This window comes from Pelodiscus sinensis, chromosome 24 (assembly GCF_052426305.1).
Source record: "Pelodiscus sinensis isolate ZL-2025 chromosome 24, ASM5242630v1, whole genome shotgun sequence".
Taxonomy (NCBI): Eukaryota; Metazoa; Chordata; order Testudines; family Trionychidae; genus Pelodiscus; species Pelodiscus sinensis.
The window spans coordinates 23,074,818-23,094,174 of NC_143075.1; the positions used below are offsets into that span (position 1 = coordinate 23,074,818).

Sequence of the window (19,357 nt, forward strand, 5' to 3'; positions counted from 1 at the left end):
ATGCCAATCTAGACGTGGTTTTGCGCAAGAAAGCCCCAATCGCCATTTTCGCCATCGGGGCTTTTTTGCGCAAAACAGTTTTCAGCTGTCTACACTGGCCCTTTTGCGCAAAAGCATTTCAGGAAAAGGGCTTTTGCCCGAACGGGAACGGGAAAGCATTTGCACAAGAAGCACTGATTTCGGACAGTAGAATGTCAGTGCTTTTGTGCAAAATCAAGCGGCCAGTGTAGACAGCTGGCAAGTTTTTCCGTAAAAGCAGCCACTTTTGCGGAAAAACTTGCCAGTCTAGACGCAGCCCTTGTGTTGCCCAATCACCCAGTTTTGTGAGATCCCTTTGGAACTCTTTAGAGTCAGCTTTGGACTTAACTATTTTGAATAATTTTATAGTGTCTGCAAAATTTGCCAACTCACTGTTTATGCCTTTTTCAAGAACATTTATAAGTTTGACAGTACTGGTCCAAGTCAAAATCTCAGCAGCACAACATTTATTCCTACCCTTTTTTCTCCCGTATCTTTGAAATGGGATACCATTTTCATGATGATCTAATGATTCTTCAGTTATTTGAATGACCAACCTTTTGTTATTCTTAATCATCTGCTTCCCTCTTTTTGTAACAAACTCCCTGCCCCAAAGGCAAAGCGGCAAATAGCTCAAACTCTGTTTTATTTAAGAACTCCGCTGTGTAGGAAAGATAGAAAATATGGCAAAAGACCAGCTTGGCTTAACAAGGAGATCTTGCATGATCTCAAAATAAAAAAGGAGTCATATAAAAAATGGAAACTAGGACAACTAACAAAGGATGAATATAAGCATGCAACACGGGAATGCAGGGGCAAGATTAGAAAGGCAAAGGCACAAAATGAGATCAAACTAGCTACAGGCATAAAGGGAAACAAGAAGACCTTTTATAAATACATTAAAAGCAAGAGAAAGACCAAGGACAGGGTAGGCCCACTGCTTAGTCAGGAGGGAGAAGCAGTAACAGGAAACTTGGAAATGGCGGAGATGCTCAATGACTTCTTTGTTTCGGTCTTCACCGAGAAGTCTGGAGGTGTGCCTAACGTAGTGAATACAAGCAGAGAGAGGGTAAGTTTAGAAGATAGGATACACAAAGAACAAGTTAAAAATCACTTAGGAAAGTTAGATGTCAGCAAGTCACCAGGTCCTGATGAAATGCATGCCAGGATACTCAAGGAGCTGATAGAGGAGGTATCTGAGCCTTTAGCTATGATCTTTGAAAAATCATGGCAGACAGGGGAGATTCCAGAAGACTGGAAAAGGGCAAATATTGTACCCATCTATAAAAAGGGGAATAAGAACAACCCAGGAAACTACAGACCGGTCAGTTTAACGTCTGTCCCAGGGAAGATAATGGAGCAGGTAATTAAGGAAATCAAATGCAAACACTTGGAAGGTAATAAAGTGATAGGGAATAGCCAGCATGGGTTTATGAAGAACAAGTCATGCCAAACTAATCTGATAGCTTTCTTTGATAAGATAACGAGCCTTGTGGATAAGGGAGAAGCGGTGGATGTCATATACCTAGACTTTAGTAAGGCATTTGATACGGTCTCGCATGATATTCTTATTGATAAACTAGGCAAATATAACTTAGATAGGGCCACGATAAGGTGGGTCCATAATTGGCTGGATAACTGTAGTCAGAGAGTTGTTGTTAACGGTTCTAAATCCTGCTGGAAAGGGATAGCAAGTGGAGTTCCTCAAGGGTCTGTTTTGGGACCCGTACTGTTCAATATCTTCATCAATGATGTAGATATTGGGATAGAGAGTACGCTTATTAAGTTTGCAGATGATACCAAACTGGGTGGGGTTGCAACTTCTTTGGAGGATAGGGACATAATTCAAAATGACCTTAGAAAGTTAGAGAAATGGTCAGAGGTAAACAGGATGAAGTTTAATAAAGAGAAATGCAAAGTGCTCCACTTAGGAAGGAACAATCAGTTCCATACATACAAGATGGGAAGCGACTGTCTAGGAAGGAGCATGGCGGAAAGGGATTTAGGGGTCATAGTGGACCACAAGTTGAATATGAGTCAACAGTGTGATGCTGTTGCAAAAAAAGCAAATATGATTCTAGGTTGTATCAACAGGTGTGTTGTAAGCAAAACTCGTGAAGTCATTCTGCCGCTCTACTCTGCACTAGTTAGGCCTCAGCTGGAGTACTGTGTCCAGTTCTGGGCGCCACATTTCAAGAAAGATGTGGAGAAATTGGAAAGGGTACAGAGAAGAGCGACAAGAATGATTAAAGGTTTAGAGAACATGACCTATGAAGCCAGGCTTCATGAACTGGGCTTGTTTAGTTTGGAAAAAAGAAGATTAAGGGGGGACATGATAGCGGTTTTCAAATATCTAAAAGGGTGTCACAAGGAGGAAGGCGAAAATTTGTTCCTCTTGGTTTCTGAGGACAGGACAAGGAGTAATGGGCTTAAAGTGCAGCAGGGGAGGTTTAGATTGGACATTAGGAAAAAATTCCTAACTGTCAGGGTGGTCAAATATTGGAATAAATTGCCAAGGGAGGTGGTGGAATCTCCCTCTCTGGAGATATTTAAGAACAGGTTAGATAGACATCTGTCAGGGATGGTGTAGACGGAGCTTGATCCTGCCTTGAGGGCGGGGGGCTGGACTCGATGACCTCTTGAGGTCCCTTCCAGTCCTATTATTCTATGATTCTATGAACTGCCTCTGGCATCAGGGCATAGGATTTAAGCACAGCTCAAGTATGAAATCCAGAGGGTCAAACTTTAGAGGGGGAGCTACTAGACATCCTCCCAGATGATGCCCTTGTGCCCAGGAGCCCGCAGGCAGCAGGGTCTGTGGGTGTCGCTCACCAGGAGAGCCAGGACCCTGCTCCCAGCACCCCACCAGCACAGCGCTTGTAGGGCAGGGGTGCAACGAAGCCAATGCAAGAACATGAGAACGGCCAGACTGAGTCAGACCAAAGGTCCATCTAGCCCAGTGTCCTGTCTATTTGCAGTGGCCAATGCCAGATGTCCCAGAGGGAGTGAACAGAACAGTGAACCATCACGTAAGCAATCCCTCTCCTGTCATCCCTTTCCAGCCTCTGACAAACAGAGACTAGGGACACCATTCCTACCCATCCTGGCTACTAGCCATCGATGGACCTAAGGTCCATGAATTTATCTACAGTAATTTCTCATTTAACACGTGCCCAATTAACACATTTTTGTGATAGAACGATTTTTTTTTAGGGACCATTTTTTGAATTACACGACCGTCCCTGGAATAACATGATTTCCCCAGCCGACCCATTGGCTGCTCAGGGGTTCCCCTGCCTCCCTGCAAAGCAGAAGAGGGTTTGCTGCTCGCCGCACCGTTCCCCGGCCACGCCTCCCCTCGCCAGATGCAGTGCAGACCCGTCACAGGGGCATACTCCCAACCCAATCCCCCTGCCCTCTCGTCCCCCCACCCTCCCCAGAGCCAAACACCTCTCCTCCCTGCTGTAACCCAGTCCCCTTTCTCCCCCAACCTTACTTCCCGGTCCCAACAGACACCACCACTTGAAATACAACCCCCACCTTTTCCATTATTTTCAATGGGAAAATGGACCCCGCATAACACGTTTTCACTTAACACGATCATTTTCTGAAACATATTTATAGTGTTAAATGAGGAATTACAGTAGTTCTTTTTTGACCCTCTTAAAGTCCTGGTCTTTACAGCATCCTCTGTCAAGGAGCATCACAGATTAACTGTGCACTTCGTGAAGAAAAACTTCCTTTTGTTATAAACCTGCTGCCTATTAATTTCATTTGATGACCCTTAGTTCTTGTGTTATGGGAACAAGTAAATAACTTTTCCTTATTCACTTTTTCCACATTAGTCATGATTTTATACACCTCTATTAAATCCCCGCTTAGTCTCCTGTTTTCTAAACTGAAAAATCCCAGTTTTGTTAATCTCTCATCATATGGTACCCGTTCCAAACCCCTAATTATCTTTTGTTGCCCTTTTCTGAACCTTTTCCAATGCCAAGATGTCTTTTTAGAGATGAGATGAGATGATCACATCTGTATGCAGGATTCAAGATGTGGGTGAACCATGGATTTATACAGACACAATAAGATATTCTTTGTCTTATTCTCTATCCTTTTTAAAATGATTCCTAACATTCTGTTTGCTTTTTTGACGGCTGCTGCACACTGAGTGGATGTTTTCAGAGAACTATCCACAATGACTCCACGATCTCTCTTGAGTTATTACAGCTAAATTAGTCCTATGGTGACCATACATCCCTTTTTTTTCCGGGACAGTCCCGGATTTAAAGATTCTGTCCCAGTTTCCCGATAAAGGAGGCAAATGTCCCGGAAAATGTGTTCAGCTCCGACTACAAACGGCACCGCCATTTCCCTCCCTTGCTGGGACACCCTCACAGACACCCAGTGCTAGCGCAGCGCAGCAGCAACTCCTCGCCTCCACTCAGCACGTAAGCGGTTCTCTTGGTGCTTTGTGTGGGCAGCCAGGGCCACTGCCGGTGGCGCGCAGTGTCCAGAGTCCGAGCTCCAGTGCATCACGCATCACTGTCCAGCAAGCCCCCACCACCATGTGGCCCTTCCCTCCAGCTGCGAGACTGCCAGCCGGGCCATGCCGCCTCCTCCATCCACAGGTGGCTGCCACCACTGCCAGAGGGGGAGGGGGATAAACCCGGCAAGCTGCTCCTTGGAGCTGCTGCCAGAGTCCCGGCAGAGACCAGGCAGAGCCTGGCTGGAATGCTGCAGAGCGGGGTTGGTTCGGGCTCTGCCTGTGCGCTCTGCCCTTTCTCTCCCCACCCCTTCCCACTCCGCTGGGGGAGCAGCAGTGCACCAGACCCACTCGCACAGCTGTGCTCCACAAGCCGGGTCTGGTGGGGTGGGGGCTTCCTCCCCCATCTTGCTTCTTCTAATGGGAAGCAAAGCTGATGTGGGGACTGGAACGCACGAAAATTAGCACCGCTGGCGGCCCAGCTCCAGGCCCGGCAAGCAGTCTTGTCCCGGAAGCAGCTAGGGGCTGCGGGGACTTCTGGGGCCTGACCACAGACTCCAGCCCCGCAAACTGGAAAGCAGGTGGGGGAGGGGCAGGGGGAGAACTAAGGGAAAGTGGGGTGGGAGAGGAAGGGCCTTGTGCTGAGGGAAGAGGGTCAGGGCAGGAGAAGAAAGGGGAAGGCACCAAAGGGCAGGGTGGCAGAGAGACAAATGCTGGGGGTCAATTGGAAACAATGAGGAAAGGGACAGGAGGAGGGAGGGAAGGTGTCGGTGGAGGGGACAGGGTGATGTGAGGAGAGGGGAGGGACATGGGGGCAAGAGGGAGGAGGAGGAGGTGCTGGGAGAAGGGTTGAAAGGAGGGGTGGGCATAAGAAAGGCAGGGATGGAGCAAGTCATATTTGAGGGCACAGAGGGGCATGAGGGGAACTGGGGTAGAGGGTGGTGAGGGGGTGGGCATCAGGGAAAAAGAGGGCAAAGGGGGCAGGGGCAGTGAGGGAAGGGGGAGGCACCAGGAGGGTGCAGGGCTAAGGGAAGGTGCAGGTGCCAGGGGATTCTGGGGGTGAAGCAGAAGGGCAGACACCAGCAGGAGAGGGACCAGAGGAGAGGCGATGAGGAGGGGACGATCAGAGTGGGGCTACTGGAGGAGTGGGCACAGGGAGGGGGGAAGGGCTGGTGGAGGGGGGCAGGTCCCAGGAGGGCTGAAGGCAGTGAGAAGGGCAGGGGTCAGGACAGCAGAGGAGGGTGGGGAGTTGGGGGGCAGCAGGCACCAGGGGAGCTGATGGAGCAGGGGGAGACAGGGCAGCAGAGGGGAAAGGTCGAGGTTTATAGGATATTTATTAATAACTTGGGTGCCACAGTGGCACATCCGAACAAGCCACGTGAACTCAGTGCCGTGCACAACACAAAATTCATTCCGCTCATGGGAGGAAACTCTTAGGCTATGTCTACACTGGCGCCATCTTCCGCCAGAGATATGCAAATGAGGCTAAGCGTGGAATATCACCGAGCCTCATTTGCATACCTAATGAGCAACGCCGCTACGCCGATTATTTTCAGGACTAGCGGCGTTGCGCAAGAAGGGGCCATGCAGACAGCTCCTCCTAGCGCAAGAGCCTCTTCCGCAACAATGGCGGCTCATTAGGTATGCAAATGAGGCTCGGCGATATTCCACGCTTAGCCTCATTTGCATATCTCTGGCGCAAGATGGCGCCAGTGTGGACATAGCCTCAGGGGGACACTTCCCCCGACCCCCTCCCCCCCCCCAGTTAATGAGACACAAATCGGGTCAATGCAATTGCAGGCTCAGGGGCGTGGCTAGTGGGGCTCAGGGGCGTGGCTAATATGTCCCTAATTTTGGTTCAGCAATAGGGTCACCATAGTTACGCCCCTCCCCCCACGCTGTAGCACCGTGTCCAATAGGAGCGCTCCCTGAGCTACGGGCTCGCGTGAGACGGTCTGTTGGCGGGAAGAGGAGTGGCGCGGGGCATGCTGGGACTAGAAGCGGCACAGAACGCAGCCGCGGCGCGCGGACTACAACTCCCAGCGCACTTTGCAACGCCCAGCCCCTGCTGCGCCTGCGCACTGCATTTCCCGGGCGGCCGGTCTTTTAGCCAGCGCTGGGCTCTAGTCCCGCGGCCGGGCTGTGGCCGAGGCTGGATGAACCCTTGGCGGGTCCCCCGGAGCCATGTAACTTCCCTCCGAGTGCGGGTCCGGAACCGGAACCCGGGCAGGCCATGTTGCCGGAAGGAGGCCGGTGTCCGGGTTCCGGTTCCGGTGGGTCGCCATGTCGGTGCTGGCCTCCAACCCCAACAACCCCGTGGTCTTCTTCGATGTCAGCATCGGCGGCCAGGTGGGGACGGGGCGGGCAAGGGGCCGGGGGGGGGCAGAGTGAGCTCGGGGAGGGGCCTCGGGCCCGAGGGGGGGCAGAGGGGCCCTGGCCCGGGGGGCAGGGTGGGGGGCAGAGGGGCCCTGGCCCCGGGGGGCAGGGTGGGGGGCAGAGGGGCCCTGGCCCCGGGGGGCAGGGTGGGGGGCAGGAGGGGCCCTGGCCCGGGGGTCAGGGTGGGGGGCAGGAGGGGCCCTGGCCCGGGGGTCAGGGTGGGGGGCAGGAGGGGCCCTGGCCCGGGGGTCAGGGTGGGGGGCAGGAGGGGCCCTGCCCCGGGGGTCGGGGTGGGGGGCAGGAGGGGCCCTGGCCCGGGGGTCGGGGTGGGGGGCAGGAGGGGCCCTGGCCCCGGGGGTCAGGGTGGGGGGCAGGAGGGGCCCTGGCCCCGGGGGTCAGGGTGGGGGGCAGGAGGGGCCCTGGCCCGGAGGGCAGGGTGGGGGCAGAGGGGCCATGGCCCCTAGACATGGGCCTGGCGCTGACGCTCTTTTCCCCCCTAGGAAGTTGGCCGTATGAAGGTGGAGCTGTTCGCAGATGTTGTGCCCAAAACAGCGGAGAATTTCAGGTAGCCTGTGGCACTTTGCTCCCAGCGAGGCAGCCCAATGCCTGGGGATCGATCATGCAGCAACTGGCTGGAGGAGGCCCCGGCTCTCTGGCCCAGCAGTGGGGCAGTCCTGCCTGGCACAGTGCCCAGGGGGTCTGAGAAGCAATTTTAGTGGAGGTTGTGTCTCTTTGAGACAGCCTTATGAGCTGCAGCCTGCAGTAGATTGTGCACTGTAGGGTATCAGCCCTCCTCTTGAACATGTGCTTTGATCATCAAGGAAATTAACTGCCTTGATAATTAACTTTTACTTTTAGATCCCTTAAAGGGAAGGGACAGGGTTAAGACTCTAAAAGCCAGGTCCACACTACTGGAGGTCAGCTTAAGGTACGCAATTTTAAGTTAAGTTTTTTTTTTTTTTAACATAGCTGGAGTTGACGTATCTTATGCCATACTTTGGCACTGTCTTCTCAGCAGGAGGTCAACAGAAGGAATGCTCCTGTCAACTTCCCTTACCCTTCACAAGAAATAGGAGTACTGGTGCCAATGGTGGCACCCTCATTGGGGTCTTTATTAGGGATGTAATAGTATAGTCGATTAACTGATAAATAAAAGCTTATAAGTTAATGCATTCCTCCCCACCCCCCGCGCCAGTAAATTTTTTAGTAGGCTGGCCAGCAGCCCGGCTCAGTCCTGGCTTGCGACGGGTCTGGGACCTACCCCTGCTGTGGCTCTGCATTTAAAGTGTATTAGGAACTGGGTGGGCAGGCATCCCGGCTCAGTTCCGGCTCACGTTGGGTCCAGGAGCTCAGACTCCACCCCCAAACAGGGGCTGCTGCTACCCTGCACTGGTGCTGAGGCAGGAGTGCGGAGTGGTAGAGCGCTCCCCAGGAGTGGCGCTGGAGTGCACTGGCTGCTGACCCCACCCCTGGGGACTGTAGAATAGTCAAGTAACTGATAAGAATTCATGAGGTTAATCGATTGTTCAGTTACACGGTATTTACTAGGGATGTTAAAATACGTTTATTTATGTAAATGTATAACCGCTGAATTTTTCAGTGGTTACACATTTACATGCTAGCAGGCAGGTATCTGTGCAGGGATGGATGTAACCATGAACAGATTTACAGTATATGGGTACACATTCACATCTTTAGTTTTTACTGAATTGAACGATAGAAGATCGACGGCTGTAGCATCTAACTGTCAGTGCGATTAAACACTGGAATAAATTGCCTAGGGAGGATTTGGAATCTCCATCTCTGGAGATATTTAAGAGCAAGATGGATATCTATCTATCAGGGATGATTTAGATCAGGGCTATGTTTGTTTACAGCCTATGATGCAGTTCGGGTTTACGTGGGGCTCAACACGTGGCTCATGGGTGGGATCCTTTGAACGTGGCCTCCACTGGGAACGTGCTTCACAATGGCGAGGCGTCTCCCAGGTGGGGTGAGCATTGAAAGATGCAAGCGGACAGTCTGGCTGGAACAGATGGGTGCAGGCTGTCAGCGTGTCTAGCCCCCAGGAAGGTGGTGCCAGGAGCACCGGGGCATTGTGTGAAAGAAGCTATTTGCATATATCAGAGGGGTAACCGTGTTAGTCTGAATCTGTAAAATCTGTTAGTCTATAAGGTGCCACAGGACTCCTCACCGTATTTGCATATATATTTGCATATTTGTGCAACCACACTTAAGTTGCGCCACTTGGCATGTGCTGTATCATTGTGGCCCCCGTGGCTTCCAAAGTTGAATAGCCCTGATCTGGATGGTGATTGGTCCTGCTGTGAGGGCAGAGGACTGAACTCGATAACCTCTCAAAGTCCTTTCCAGTTCTAGTATTCTGTGATTTTTATCCCACATCAGGTCTCCTGTAATGGAAATTGCCTAGCAGATGTAGTGGCCTTACTGCCGTATCTTCCCATCACCTCCTAGGCACCAAATTCCATGCTGTCTCCTTGTGAGATTCAATCCGCAGATTGAGCAAAACTCAGCTGTACTTCAGACTGGCCAGACTTTTACTAGTTCCTAGGGAAAGAATGCCTGACCCAAGCAGTTATTCCCACATGCTCAAAAAAGAGGAGGGCTCAACCATTTGCACCTGGGGATAAATGTGCGATTCAGAAACCCTGCAGCCCACTGTGTTCATGTTTGCCCCTTCCTCCCAAAGCATCTTTGCACACAATGCACCCGAGAGATGCAGATTACTGACTTGGCCCACTGTTTGCTTACTTCTTCATACTGGGCAGCCCAGTGCCTGAACAGGAACATGTGTAACTTCGTCCATCAGAGACCTCCACAAATTGCTGCCCAATTCTACTCCTTGCTCTTACAAGGTCTAGTATCCATCTGGGCCTTTCCTTCGCCCAGCTTCAGAAACAAACCTGGAGAGCTGAAAGTTGGGCGCATCTGCTTTGAGAGACAGTGTCATTGATTCAGTCTAGTAACATCCCTGTTCCTTTTCTGGGAAATATTCATTGATTCAGTCTAGTAACATCCCTGTTCCTTTTCTGGGAAATATTCAGAGTGGGTAATAATTTCCAAATAGCTTTTCAAGTTACTCACTCGCTGTTGTGGTTGTTTTTTTCTTTTCAGGCAATTTTGTACAGGTGAATTCAGGTATGTAGGGTCAATTTCTTTCTTCTCTGAAGTGGGATGTTCACAGAAGCAGGGGGAGTTATGGATCAAGAGTAAGGAATAGATGTATTTCTTCTTAACCTCCTGCCCATTATGGCAGTACAAGTACAAAATGAAGACTCTTGGAAAAACACTTGGTTGACGTAAAAAATATTTTTGCTGTTTGTCTGAGTGAATTGGTTACAAACTGCAATATTACCAAACATACTGCCCTCCCAAGCAGTGTAAGAGGGGAAATGTCAGGGCAGCACACAAGAGCTGATCTCCTTAGCTTGGAGTTCCTGCAGGGTTTTGTTCTGTGAGGTGCAAGAAATTCTCATGTCCTTTCTTTCTCTTTCCATATAGGAAAGATGGTGTTCCAATAGGCTACAAAGGGAGCACTTTCCACAGGTAAATGTTTTTCTTTCTAATGCTTAAAACAGCTTGGTGAACCACAGGCATTCTGGAGTCCTCTTTTTAATGATGCCGTTAACTAAGAGGCACGCTGTACACTTCAGAAAGTATCAGAGGGGCAACTCTGATATTTCTTCGTCTAACTACTTCTGTTGTTAATCTCTTGGTTTCTGTTATTTCCACTCCAATTATCTGATGAAAGGGGTTTTGCCCATGAAAGCTCATGATTCTATATATTTTGGGTAGGCTCTAAGATGCCACAGAACTCCTCATTGACAAAAAAAAATAGGAACTCTTAGGGATGTAAAATCCAATTTAATTAGTTAACTGGATAAATGTTAAGTTTAACCAATTAACTGATTAACCCCCTGGACTGAAGAGGCCACCACAACAGCTGGGCTGGAGCAGCCTCTGTGCCATGGGCAGGGACTACTACAGCCCAGCTGCTTCCAGCCTGCACAGGGCTGGAGCAGTCCACAGAAGGCCGTTTGTGGGGAGCTGCTCTCGGGTAACATTTGAGTGATGCTTACCATTCACATCCCTAGTAGCTCTGAATTTGTTTTCCTTCTGTAACTGATGTCTTGCACCTACAGTTTGGGTGACTTTGTCCACTGCTTTCCTTGTTAGCCCTTCTGTTATACTTATAGGCTGTGTCTAGACTGCATCCCTTTTCCGTAAAAGGGATGCAAATTAGACACATCACAGTTGCAAATGAAGCGGGGATTTAAATCCCCCCCACTTCATTTGCATAAAAGTGGCTGCCGCTTTTTTCCGGCTCGGAGCTTTGCCGGAAGAAAGCGCCAGTCTAGATGCGGATCTTTCGGAAAATAAGAGGGATAAGGGATCTTTCGGAAAAGGCTTTATTTTCCGAAAGATCCATGTCTAGACTGGTGCTTTTTTTCCGGCAAAGCTCTGAGCCGGAAAAAAGCGGCAGCCATTTTTATGCAAATGAAGCGGGGGGGATTTAAATCCCCGCTTCATTTGCAATTGCAATGTGTCTAATTTGCCTCCCTTTTATGGAAAAGGGATGCAGTCTAGACACAGCCATAGAGAGAAACTGCAGCCTCCTAGGTGCCTTTGAACCTGTATACAGGCAGTTACCTTTTCCTTTCTCTGCCTCGTTTAAGCTCAGGGTTCATTTCTCTTTGAGTACATCATCAGATTGAAAGGTCAAGGATTTCAATTCATTTTAGCTTAAACTGTGGAAATTCTTTATTGTTTTATTACAAAATGTATGGGTTTGCAAATCCTGATGAATTTTAACTGTTGTGGGGAATATCTCTGTTTTTCACTGACACATTAGGGTTCTCAGGAAGATTTTGCAGAGGGATGTAACTATGTTTTTTATTACTTCTTTAGGGTCATTAAGGATTTCATGATCCAGGGAGGTGACTTTGTAAATGTAGGTACTCTGTTGTTTTCCTTTCGTAAAGGATGTGGTGTGAGGAAAATAACTTATGAGAAAATAACTACTTGAGAAGTTTCATTGGTATTTTTTTGCTCTCTGCACTGGAATGAATTGGAACGCACTAAGAAACAGATATCTGGGGACTGGGAACAATGTTTCCCCTGAAGCAACTGGAACAGCATTACCTACATTGTCATGTATTTCTGAGTTGCAAACATTCCCTTTCCTTGGGTGAAAAATACCAGGCTCTTCTGCTGCAGTGATCACCCTTCTGAAAAGCGCAGTTCCCATGGCCTGCTGGCTGTGCCTCTAACCATGAGACAGTTCATTCCACACAACACCAACATTCTCCAACAACTTTTCTGGGGAGTGTTTGGTCTGCCAGTTGGGAGCTGGATTGGACATTCATGTTGTCAAAAGCAAGTGCTATTTTTCTGCACTACCAGATTATGTAGTGTTTCATAACTTACATTTCAAGTTGGTAAAGAAAAATGGTAATTGGCTGTGTGCAGAGAGCAACTGAGTTTAGGAAACAGTGCTCCTATTAAGGGTGGCTGAGTTTAATGGGTTTTCCCCTAATGAACTGTCTCAGACTGAAAAGGTCATTTCTGCTTGAAATTACTATTTTTTTTCTTTCACTTTGAATTCTGAGTTGGCAAAATAAAAACAGCTGGCTTTTCAAAACAAATCAAATAAAAATGCTTATGCTTTTAAAATGATTGGTGAGCACTCTCACAAAACTTGTTACAGGAAGTTTGGTTTAGCCAGGTATTTTTGTTTAAAGTCAGGTTCTTGTGAATGATCTACTAAAATGCACAGGGACATCTGACAACTTCTAGTAGAAGCTTAACCAAAATTACAAGCAACGTATTATTACTATTAATTGTGAGAGAAAAAATTGTTTATTACATTAGGTCAGGAACTGAGAGCAGTATTGCTGGGCCTAGTATTAGAACAATCAGTTTTAGAACAATAGCTGGCCCCTTTCTTGAAGATCTTGTCTAACCAGACAAGATAAACAGTGACAGGATAGAATGTACAGGGCAGAATAAACAGCGTGAAAACTGTTTGGTGTGATTTAGCGAGGCAGGGGCTAATCTAAACAGAAAGACAACAGGGAGAAAGAGGAGGAGGTTGGGGCAAACACCAGTCAGAACTGGTGGAAATATACATCCATTTCTGGAAGGCCCTACTTACACTGCTTCTGCAGCTGTTCTGCCAATTTTGACCTCAGGCAGCTTTGTTTTGCCTCACTGTTTTTTTCTGCAAGCCTAAGCCACACGGCTAAAGACGGGGTATGCCCGTCTAAAGACTAGAACTGCATGGGTTCTAGTGCCTCAGAGGGGGTCTTCCCTGCACAGTTCTGATTTTTGGGGGGTCCTGAGGAAGCAATCCTTCAAGAAGTAATCCTTCACCTGTTAGACATCATGGAAGTTCTAAATGCCTTTGTAAGAGTCCCTTCTCTCCCCTCTCCTGTTTCCATAAGAACAGCCATACTAGATCAGGCCAAAGGTACATCTAGCCCAGTATCCTGTTTTCCAGTAGTGGCCAGAGGAAATGAACAGAACAGGGAATCATCACATGATCCCTCTCTTGTCATCTGTTTCCAGCCTCTGATGAACAGTGTAGGGACGCCATTCCTACCCATCCTGGCTAATAGCCATTGATGGACCTAACCAATTGTGCACTGTATGGGGAAAAAAACCCTTCCTTTTGTTTGTTTTAAACCTGCTACCTATTCATTTTGTTTGGTGACCCCTAGTCCATTGCCTCTGGAATGTCTGCTGAGTCCAAAATTAGTCTTTTTCTAACATCCATGATCTCTAAGTCCCCTCTTACCTCTCACTTGACACCACCTCTGTCATTGCTGTATGATGAGGCTGAATCTTAGTTGCTGTTAGAACACAGACTCCTAGTTTTCTGATTCTAAAATGTTCAGATGTGTTAACAAGAATGTTACAATTGAAAACTAGTTTTCAACTGGAAATGTGTCCTGAACTGGAACTCCAATTTAAGAGTGGTTTTGTTTGGGAATGTTAAATGCACGCTACAGAAGGCATACTTGTACTGAGACTGAATGCCTGCCATCCTCCTCTTTATGCAGGGAGATGGCACTGGAGTAGCTAGTATATACCGGGGTCCCTTTGCAGATGAAAACTTCAAACTCAGACATTCTGCCCCTGGGCTGTTATCTATGGTAAGTATAAGACAACAAAGGAGTAGGACTAGAATGGCTTTGTGCTCCCTTGTGGAGACTTGTAGCTTCTTTTCTAGCTTGCAAAGTCTCCTACTTTTCCTAAAATGTCTGAAAAAAGCCTCATTGAGGGCCAGGTTCTGCTCCTCTGTTTAGTTCAGTAACTAGCTGTTTCAGAGGCTGGTACCCCAGTAACAGACAGTTGTGCTGGAACATGACTGGGCAGAAACCCAGATATTGTGATTCTGAAGCTGCAGAATCTGTTGCAGAATTCTTTTTCCGCATTAATCTAAATAACTTGTTTCTGAGCCACAGGGGTCTGCTGCAGATAGGGGCTCCTCTGGCTGGACTGGAGTAGCCTCTGCCAGGGAGGTGGGGATGGAGGCTGTTCTAGCCCAGACTGCTCACTGCCCCTTTAATTGGTTAACTAAATGGGATTTTACATCCCTGCTACACAGTTGCCTAAATTTTCAGCTTCACTTGTGACAATTTCTGCAAAGCAGTAAGTGTAATCAATACAAAGGATGTGCCCTTCCCCCAGGAGCACAGTGTGATAAGGAACTCAGCTTGGTGTGTGCTGGCCCCAGTACTCTTTCAGAGCCACAGAAACTCTCTGCAATGTATCTGAATCTGATTGGTCACATGGGCTGTTATTGCTCAGCAGGAGCTCGGAGGCCATAGTCCTGATCATGGCTCAAGACATGTCTTTTTTTCTTTGCTCTGCATACTATGGAGCTAGTATTAACTTTGGAAAATAGCGCAGGAGGATTGCTTTCCTCCTGCTTTGGGCACCTCTGTCTTCTAACTACCACTGGCTTGAGGTGTTTTGTTTTTGCATTTTCAATCAGGCAAACAGTGGCCCAAGTTCTAATGGTTGTCAGTTTTTCATCACATGCTCCAAATGTGACTGGCTGGATGGAAAGCATGTTGTATTTGGTGAGTAACTGCAACACAGAGTCATCTGTATTTGACAATCTGAGACTACAGCAAAGGTGAATATAAAACTGCTATTAATAAATATTCTCTTCCCTGACAGGCAAAATCATTGATGGGCTTCTTGTCATGAGAAAAATTGAAGTAAGTTTAGTTCCTCATCCTGTTCAGGAATGTGCATGCCAGATACACATGTGCAGCAGTAATCTGGGCTTTGTGCTCCCTTCCTGTCCACGTGCAGTGTAATGGTGGAACAGTAGTGAGCAGGAACTCCTTGCTAGGACTGGACTTCCTGCACAGGGAGGCCATCATGCAGCTTTGCCTTAGCAAGATGCAGGGAGTTTTGTGTCATGCGGTTGGAGTAGCTGGTCAGTGACTGGAGAAGCTTGTTTAGATGGGTTGGGTTATGGTGCAGAGTCTCCTTTCTGGAAACTTGTTTGATTAACAAGTTAAGAACAGGAATGTAAAGGAGATGGGTTCTGTGGTACTACGAGGTAATGTGAAGTTGATTAGATTTCAACTGAATAATTCAGGGAATTTATCAACACCTTCTAATAATATTAAATAAGGTTTCTGAAGGGTTTCCAGGTGCTGTAGCTATACACATCTGTGCATTGACCAGTGAATTCTATATTTAGAATGGTGTGTAGCAGACAAACATCCTGGGTCTGTTAATATTCTCTTTTAAAGTGTTGGGGTACCACAATGTTGGATGACTCACTAAACAGAGCACCTAGTGGCGGTCTGCTTTCTGACTGGGTGCTTGTGTGCAAGTAGTGGGCCCCAGAGCTGAGCCAGGGATAGTGTGTGAATGCTGAAGCGACGAGGAGTCCTGTGGCACCTTATAGACTAACTGAAGTGTAGGAGCATAAGCTTTCGTGGGCAAAGACCCACTTCGTCAGATGCATGAATGCTAGAAATAGAGAATCCAAAGGGGAAAGGAGTACAGAGCTGAGAACAGCTCTACTTAAAGTATCAGGCAAAGGTCTTATGCAGGGAATCACACTACACAATTCTTTATTGCTAGCCCTCTTTTAATAAAACCACTGCAGAGGTGAATTTTGTTTACACTTTCTGTATGTCCAATGGAAAATGTTAACTGACTCTGATCACCTTGTCTGACTGCCGTAAGTTGGAAGTGTTGCTAACACAGAAAAGAGCCACTATGACTGGAAACTAGAAGGCGACTCCTCTTGCAGCATTTCCCGCCAGAAGTACTTTAATAAACAAAAGGAGGACAACTGTGTGCCTGTTTTGTAGGCTGCCCAAACACAACTGTGGTGGGCAGAGGAGAAAGGAATTAAGTGACACAGTCAGAGATCACGGGCCCTAGTTCAGGCTGATGTGTGAGTTCCGAGGATGTACTTTGGGTATCCTTACGGAATAGCTCCCTCTTCTGTACAAATGGGGGGTACTTTTCTTTTTGATATGATAATTAGTGTCATTTTAAAGATGGAAACCAAAGAAATCTCAAGTGACATATTGCGTCTCATTGCAAGTCCCATGTATCTCTGCTGCTTCTGTCTTTGTTCCCCTTTTGTGAGGTCAGAGTCTCCCATGGCTCTGTAGTAAAGAAGCAGTTTGCAGGGTTTATATAAGGGTCCAAGGACATTGCTGCAAAAGAGAAGAAATGAAAGAGCCTCTCAAAATAGCTTCTGATTCCTAGTGACTTGCTGTGACTTTATACCATGTAACTGTGTGTGTGGTTTTTTTTTTTTTTTTTTTTTTTTTGGTCCTCCAGAATGTACCTACTGGTCCAAATAACAAACCCAAACTACCAGTGGTCATCTCGCAGTGTGGTGAAATGTAGAGCAATGGACTCAGAAATTTTGGTAGGTCTGTCAGTCTTCTTCATTGTGGCTGAGAAACTACCTGCTGAGAGGTGATGATGATTGGAACCCACCTGTCACTGCCTCGAAGTTCTGTTTGCTATTTGCCGTTCTCACAGCTTGTGGAAAGTTTCATTTTCTGGGGGAGTTGCAAGTAACCCTAAAAGCCCAAGAAAATAACTGTTGGAAGAATAGAGGATTCTGTAATAGCTTTGGCACTGTCCTTCCTGGGGCCATATGTGTTGTGAAGCTGAAGCACTTGATGTCTGGATGGGGAGAGATCTTGTAAGCCCCTGCAAGTCAGTGGGCTTGTCACATGATACATCCTCTCTTCTGACTACAGAAGGCGCCGTTTTCCTGGACCTTGGTCAGGTGTTTCTAGCATTTCTATGCTTCTGGCCACCTTGGCTTGCTCATGTAGTCATTGCTACTTAAGGTCATAGACTGTGCCAGAGACCTTGTATTAAAAAGCATAGCTCTCCTTCTGAGTCATCCAGCTGCTTCATCAGGCAAAAAGCTTTTCAACACACATGCGCAGAAATGTCAGTCTGCAACTTGATTTTAAAATAAATTTGCCAAACGTTCGATTTTGTTATCCCGTTAGCCACTGATTTTCAGGTTTTTACAAGCAGATAGTGGATGGAGGCACTGCATACCATTCCTCTCCACTCCTGACATCTGCAAGTTGAACCAAACTGCTTTCTGACAACTAGATAACGCCAAGTCATTCCCAAAATAACTACATGGAGACACCCCTCCCTGTCAGAAGGGCGGTTTGAGATCCACGGTGCTTAGCAGGCATTTAGGACCTGATCCTGGAATTTGTTGAGTGCCCTTAGAGGAGGCATTCAATGCTTAGCAGGATTGGGCCCTCAGTACATGAAGCCTCCAACTGTGGTGGGTAAGTAATATCACCACTATGTACTGCCTCCTCTCCCCAGTTCACAGTTGCTGTTAGCTGGGTAGTCCTGAGAAGATAGCAAACAGTGAAATTGTTAATAATGTAGATTTGAAATTGCCATCTTTAAGTTTCAGCTCCCTCACTGGGCTGATGAATGGAGCACTGTCAGAGGCAGGGCATTATGTTGCTTGCAGACTTAGGCAGGCGTGTACACTCTGCTCCCAGTTTTCAAAGCTTCCCTGGTGGCTGGGAGCATAATTATTTTTAAATGAAAACTGAGATTTTGCTGGAGAATCCATGGCCACTGAACTGTGGCGTTCCCACGTCCCTGATGGTCTAACAGGTACAGTTAGACATCATGGCTTGCTGGGTATCAGTGACAGCAATGTAACTCGGAGCAAGAGATAGGGTTAAGAGTGATGAATTTCTTAGCTGTTTCTGTTCCATCCCTTCAGCTGCTGTGGGGGATGAGCCAGGGGTGAAGACAGCATGCCCAGATGGTCTGCATTCTGACATGGCTGATGCTATTACTGATCTTCTTTCTCCTCCCACTTCCAGGTAGTCCCTGGTCCCTGGTCTCTGTGCTGCTGGCACGTCTTCAGAAGCTTCTGACATTCAGGATGTACAGTTTTTTTTAAAAAACAATTTTTTTAGTGTAAATCATTGTGTTAAATGTCTGTGCAGTGTTGTCCAGTTAGAATATTTCAGGCTGGATTCTTGGACCGGTGTACTTTTGGGGGTTTTTTCTTTTGTTTTTGCAGATGAATATACTTTGAATTTTGAATAAAAGGTATACATATCTAATCTGTCTGCTCTCTGATTATTTTGCTGGGTAATGTGTGTGATAATTTTTCCATAATCACAATCTCATGGGTTTTTTTAAACAAGTTCTCTATGGTTTGGCTATTTTTATTTTTCCAATGAGAAGCTAATGACAGCTATGAGGAGAGTTTAATTGATTTTTGTGTTTGACTCTTTCCACTAGGAAACCCCAGAAGGCTTACCAAGGGATCATTTGGTAATAAATATCAAACAATTTGTGATATTTGGTTACTGCTTGCATCCCAATATCCTCAAATGACCAGATATGGCCACTGTATATGCATAACAGCTCCTCTTTCATCACAATTTCTTCAACTTTTATTCCTATTCAATCTCTATTTTTTTTCCATCTGATTGTTGGGAGCTAGCACTGAAATAATATTTTAAAGAATTTTTTTTATTGTGTTACACATTGAGGTTGGTATATCAGAGGCAGCAGCGTGGGGTGCCAGGCGGGAGCTGGTCCACAAGGGGAGCTAGTTTAAAAAACAGCTCCTCTCGTGGGGGAATGCATGTAGTGTATGGCATTAACATTTAAGCTTTTGCTTATTGGCTAATCGACTACACTATTGACTACCCCAGTGTGTTTCAACCTTTTTTCATAAAGTATTCCTTTTTCAAAAAAATATTTATAAGTATCCCCAGTACCTACAGTTTTCAGACACACACGATTGTTTTCTACCATTGCAATACATTTGTTTAAACAACTTAATTGTACCCGGGTGGGGAATGAAATTTTTGGGTGTAAAAAATACAAAATAATAAAGAGCTGTAAAACTTAAAACAAAAATTCAGTTTTCTCCAAATTTCAGTTGTGTTGATG

At 47.0% G+C, this 19,357-nt stretch overlaps 1 protein-coding gene across 2 annotated transcripts; it reads left to right on the forward strand.

The window, feature by feature from the left end:
- Window positions 1–6,542: 6,542 nt before the first annotated feature.
- PPIH (peptidylprolyl isomerase H) lies at window positions 6,543–18,344 on the forward strand. 2 transcript variants are annotated; one of them, XM_075906221.2, is made up of 10 exons: window positions 6,543–6,850; window positions 7,378–7,442; window positions 10,013–10,036; window positions 10,400–10,444; window positions 11,807–11,849; window positions 13,960–14,052; window positions 14,898–14,985; window positions 15,086–15,126; window positions 16,724–16,814; window positions 18,168–18,344. In XM_075906221.2, the coding sequence occupies exons 1-9, from the start codon at window positions 6,785–6,787 to the stop codon at window positions 16,790–16,792; spliced, it is 534 nt and encodes a 177-aa protein (XP_075762336.1). In that variant the 5' UTR covers window positions 6,543–6,784; the 3' UTR covers window positions 16,793–16,814; window positions 18,168–18,344. The 2 variants fall into 2 exon arrangements, with proteins under 2 accessions (XP_075762336.1, XP_075762334.1); XM_075906219.2 differs by having other exon boundaries at window positions 6,547–6,850; window positions 18,271–18,344.
- The last annotated feature ends 1,013 nt before the right edge of the window (window positions 18,345–19,357 follow it).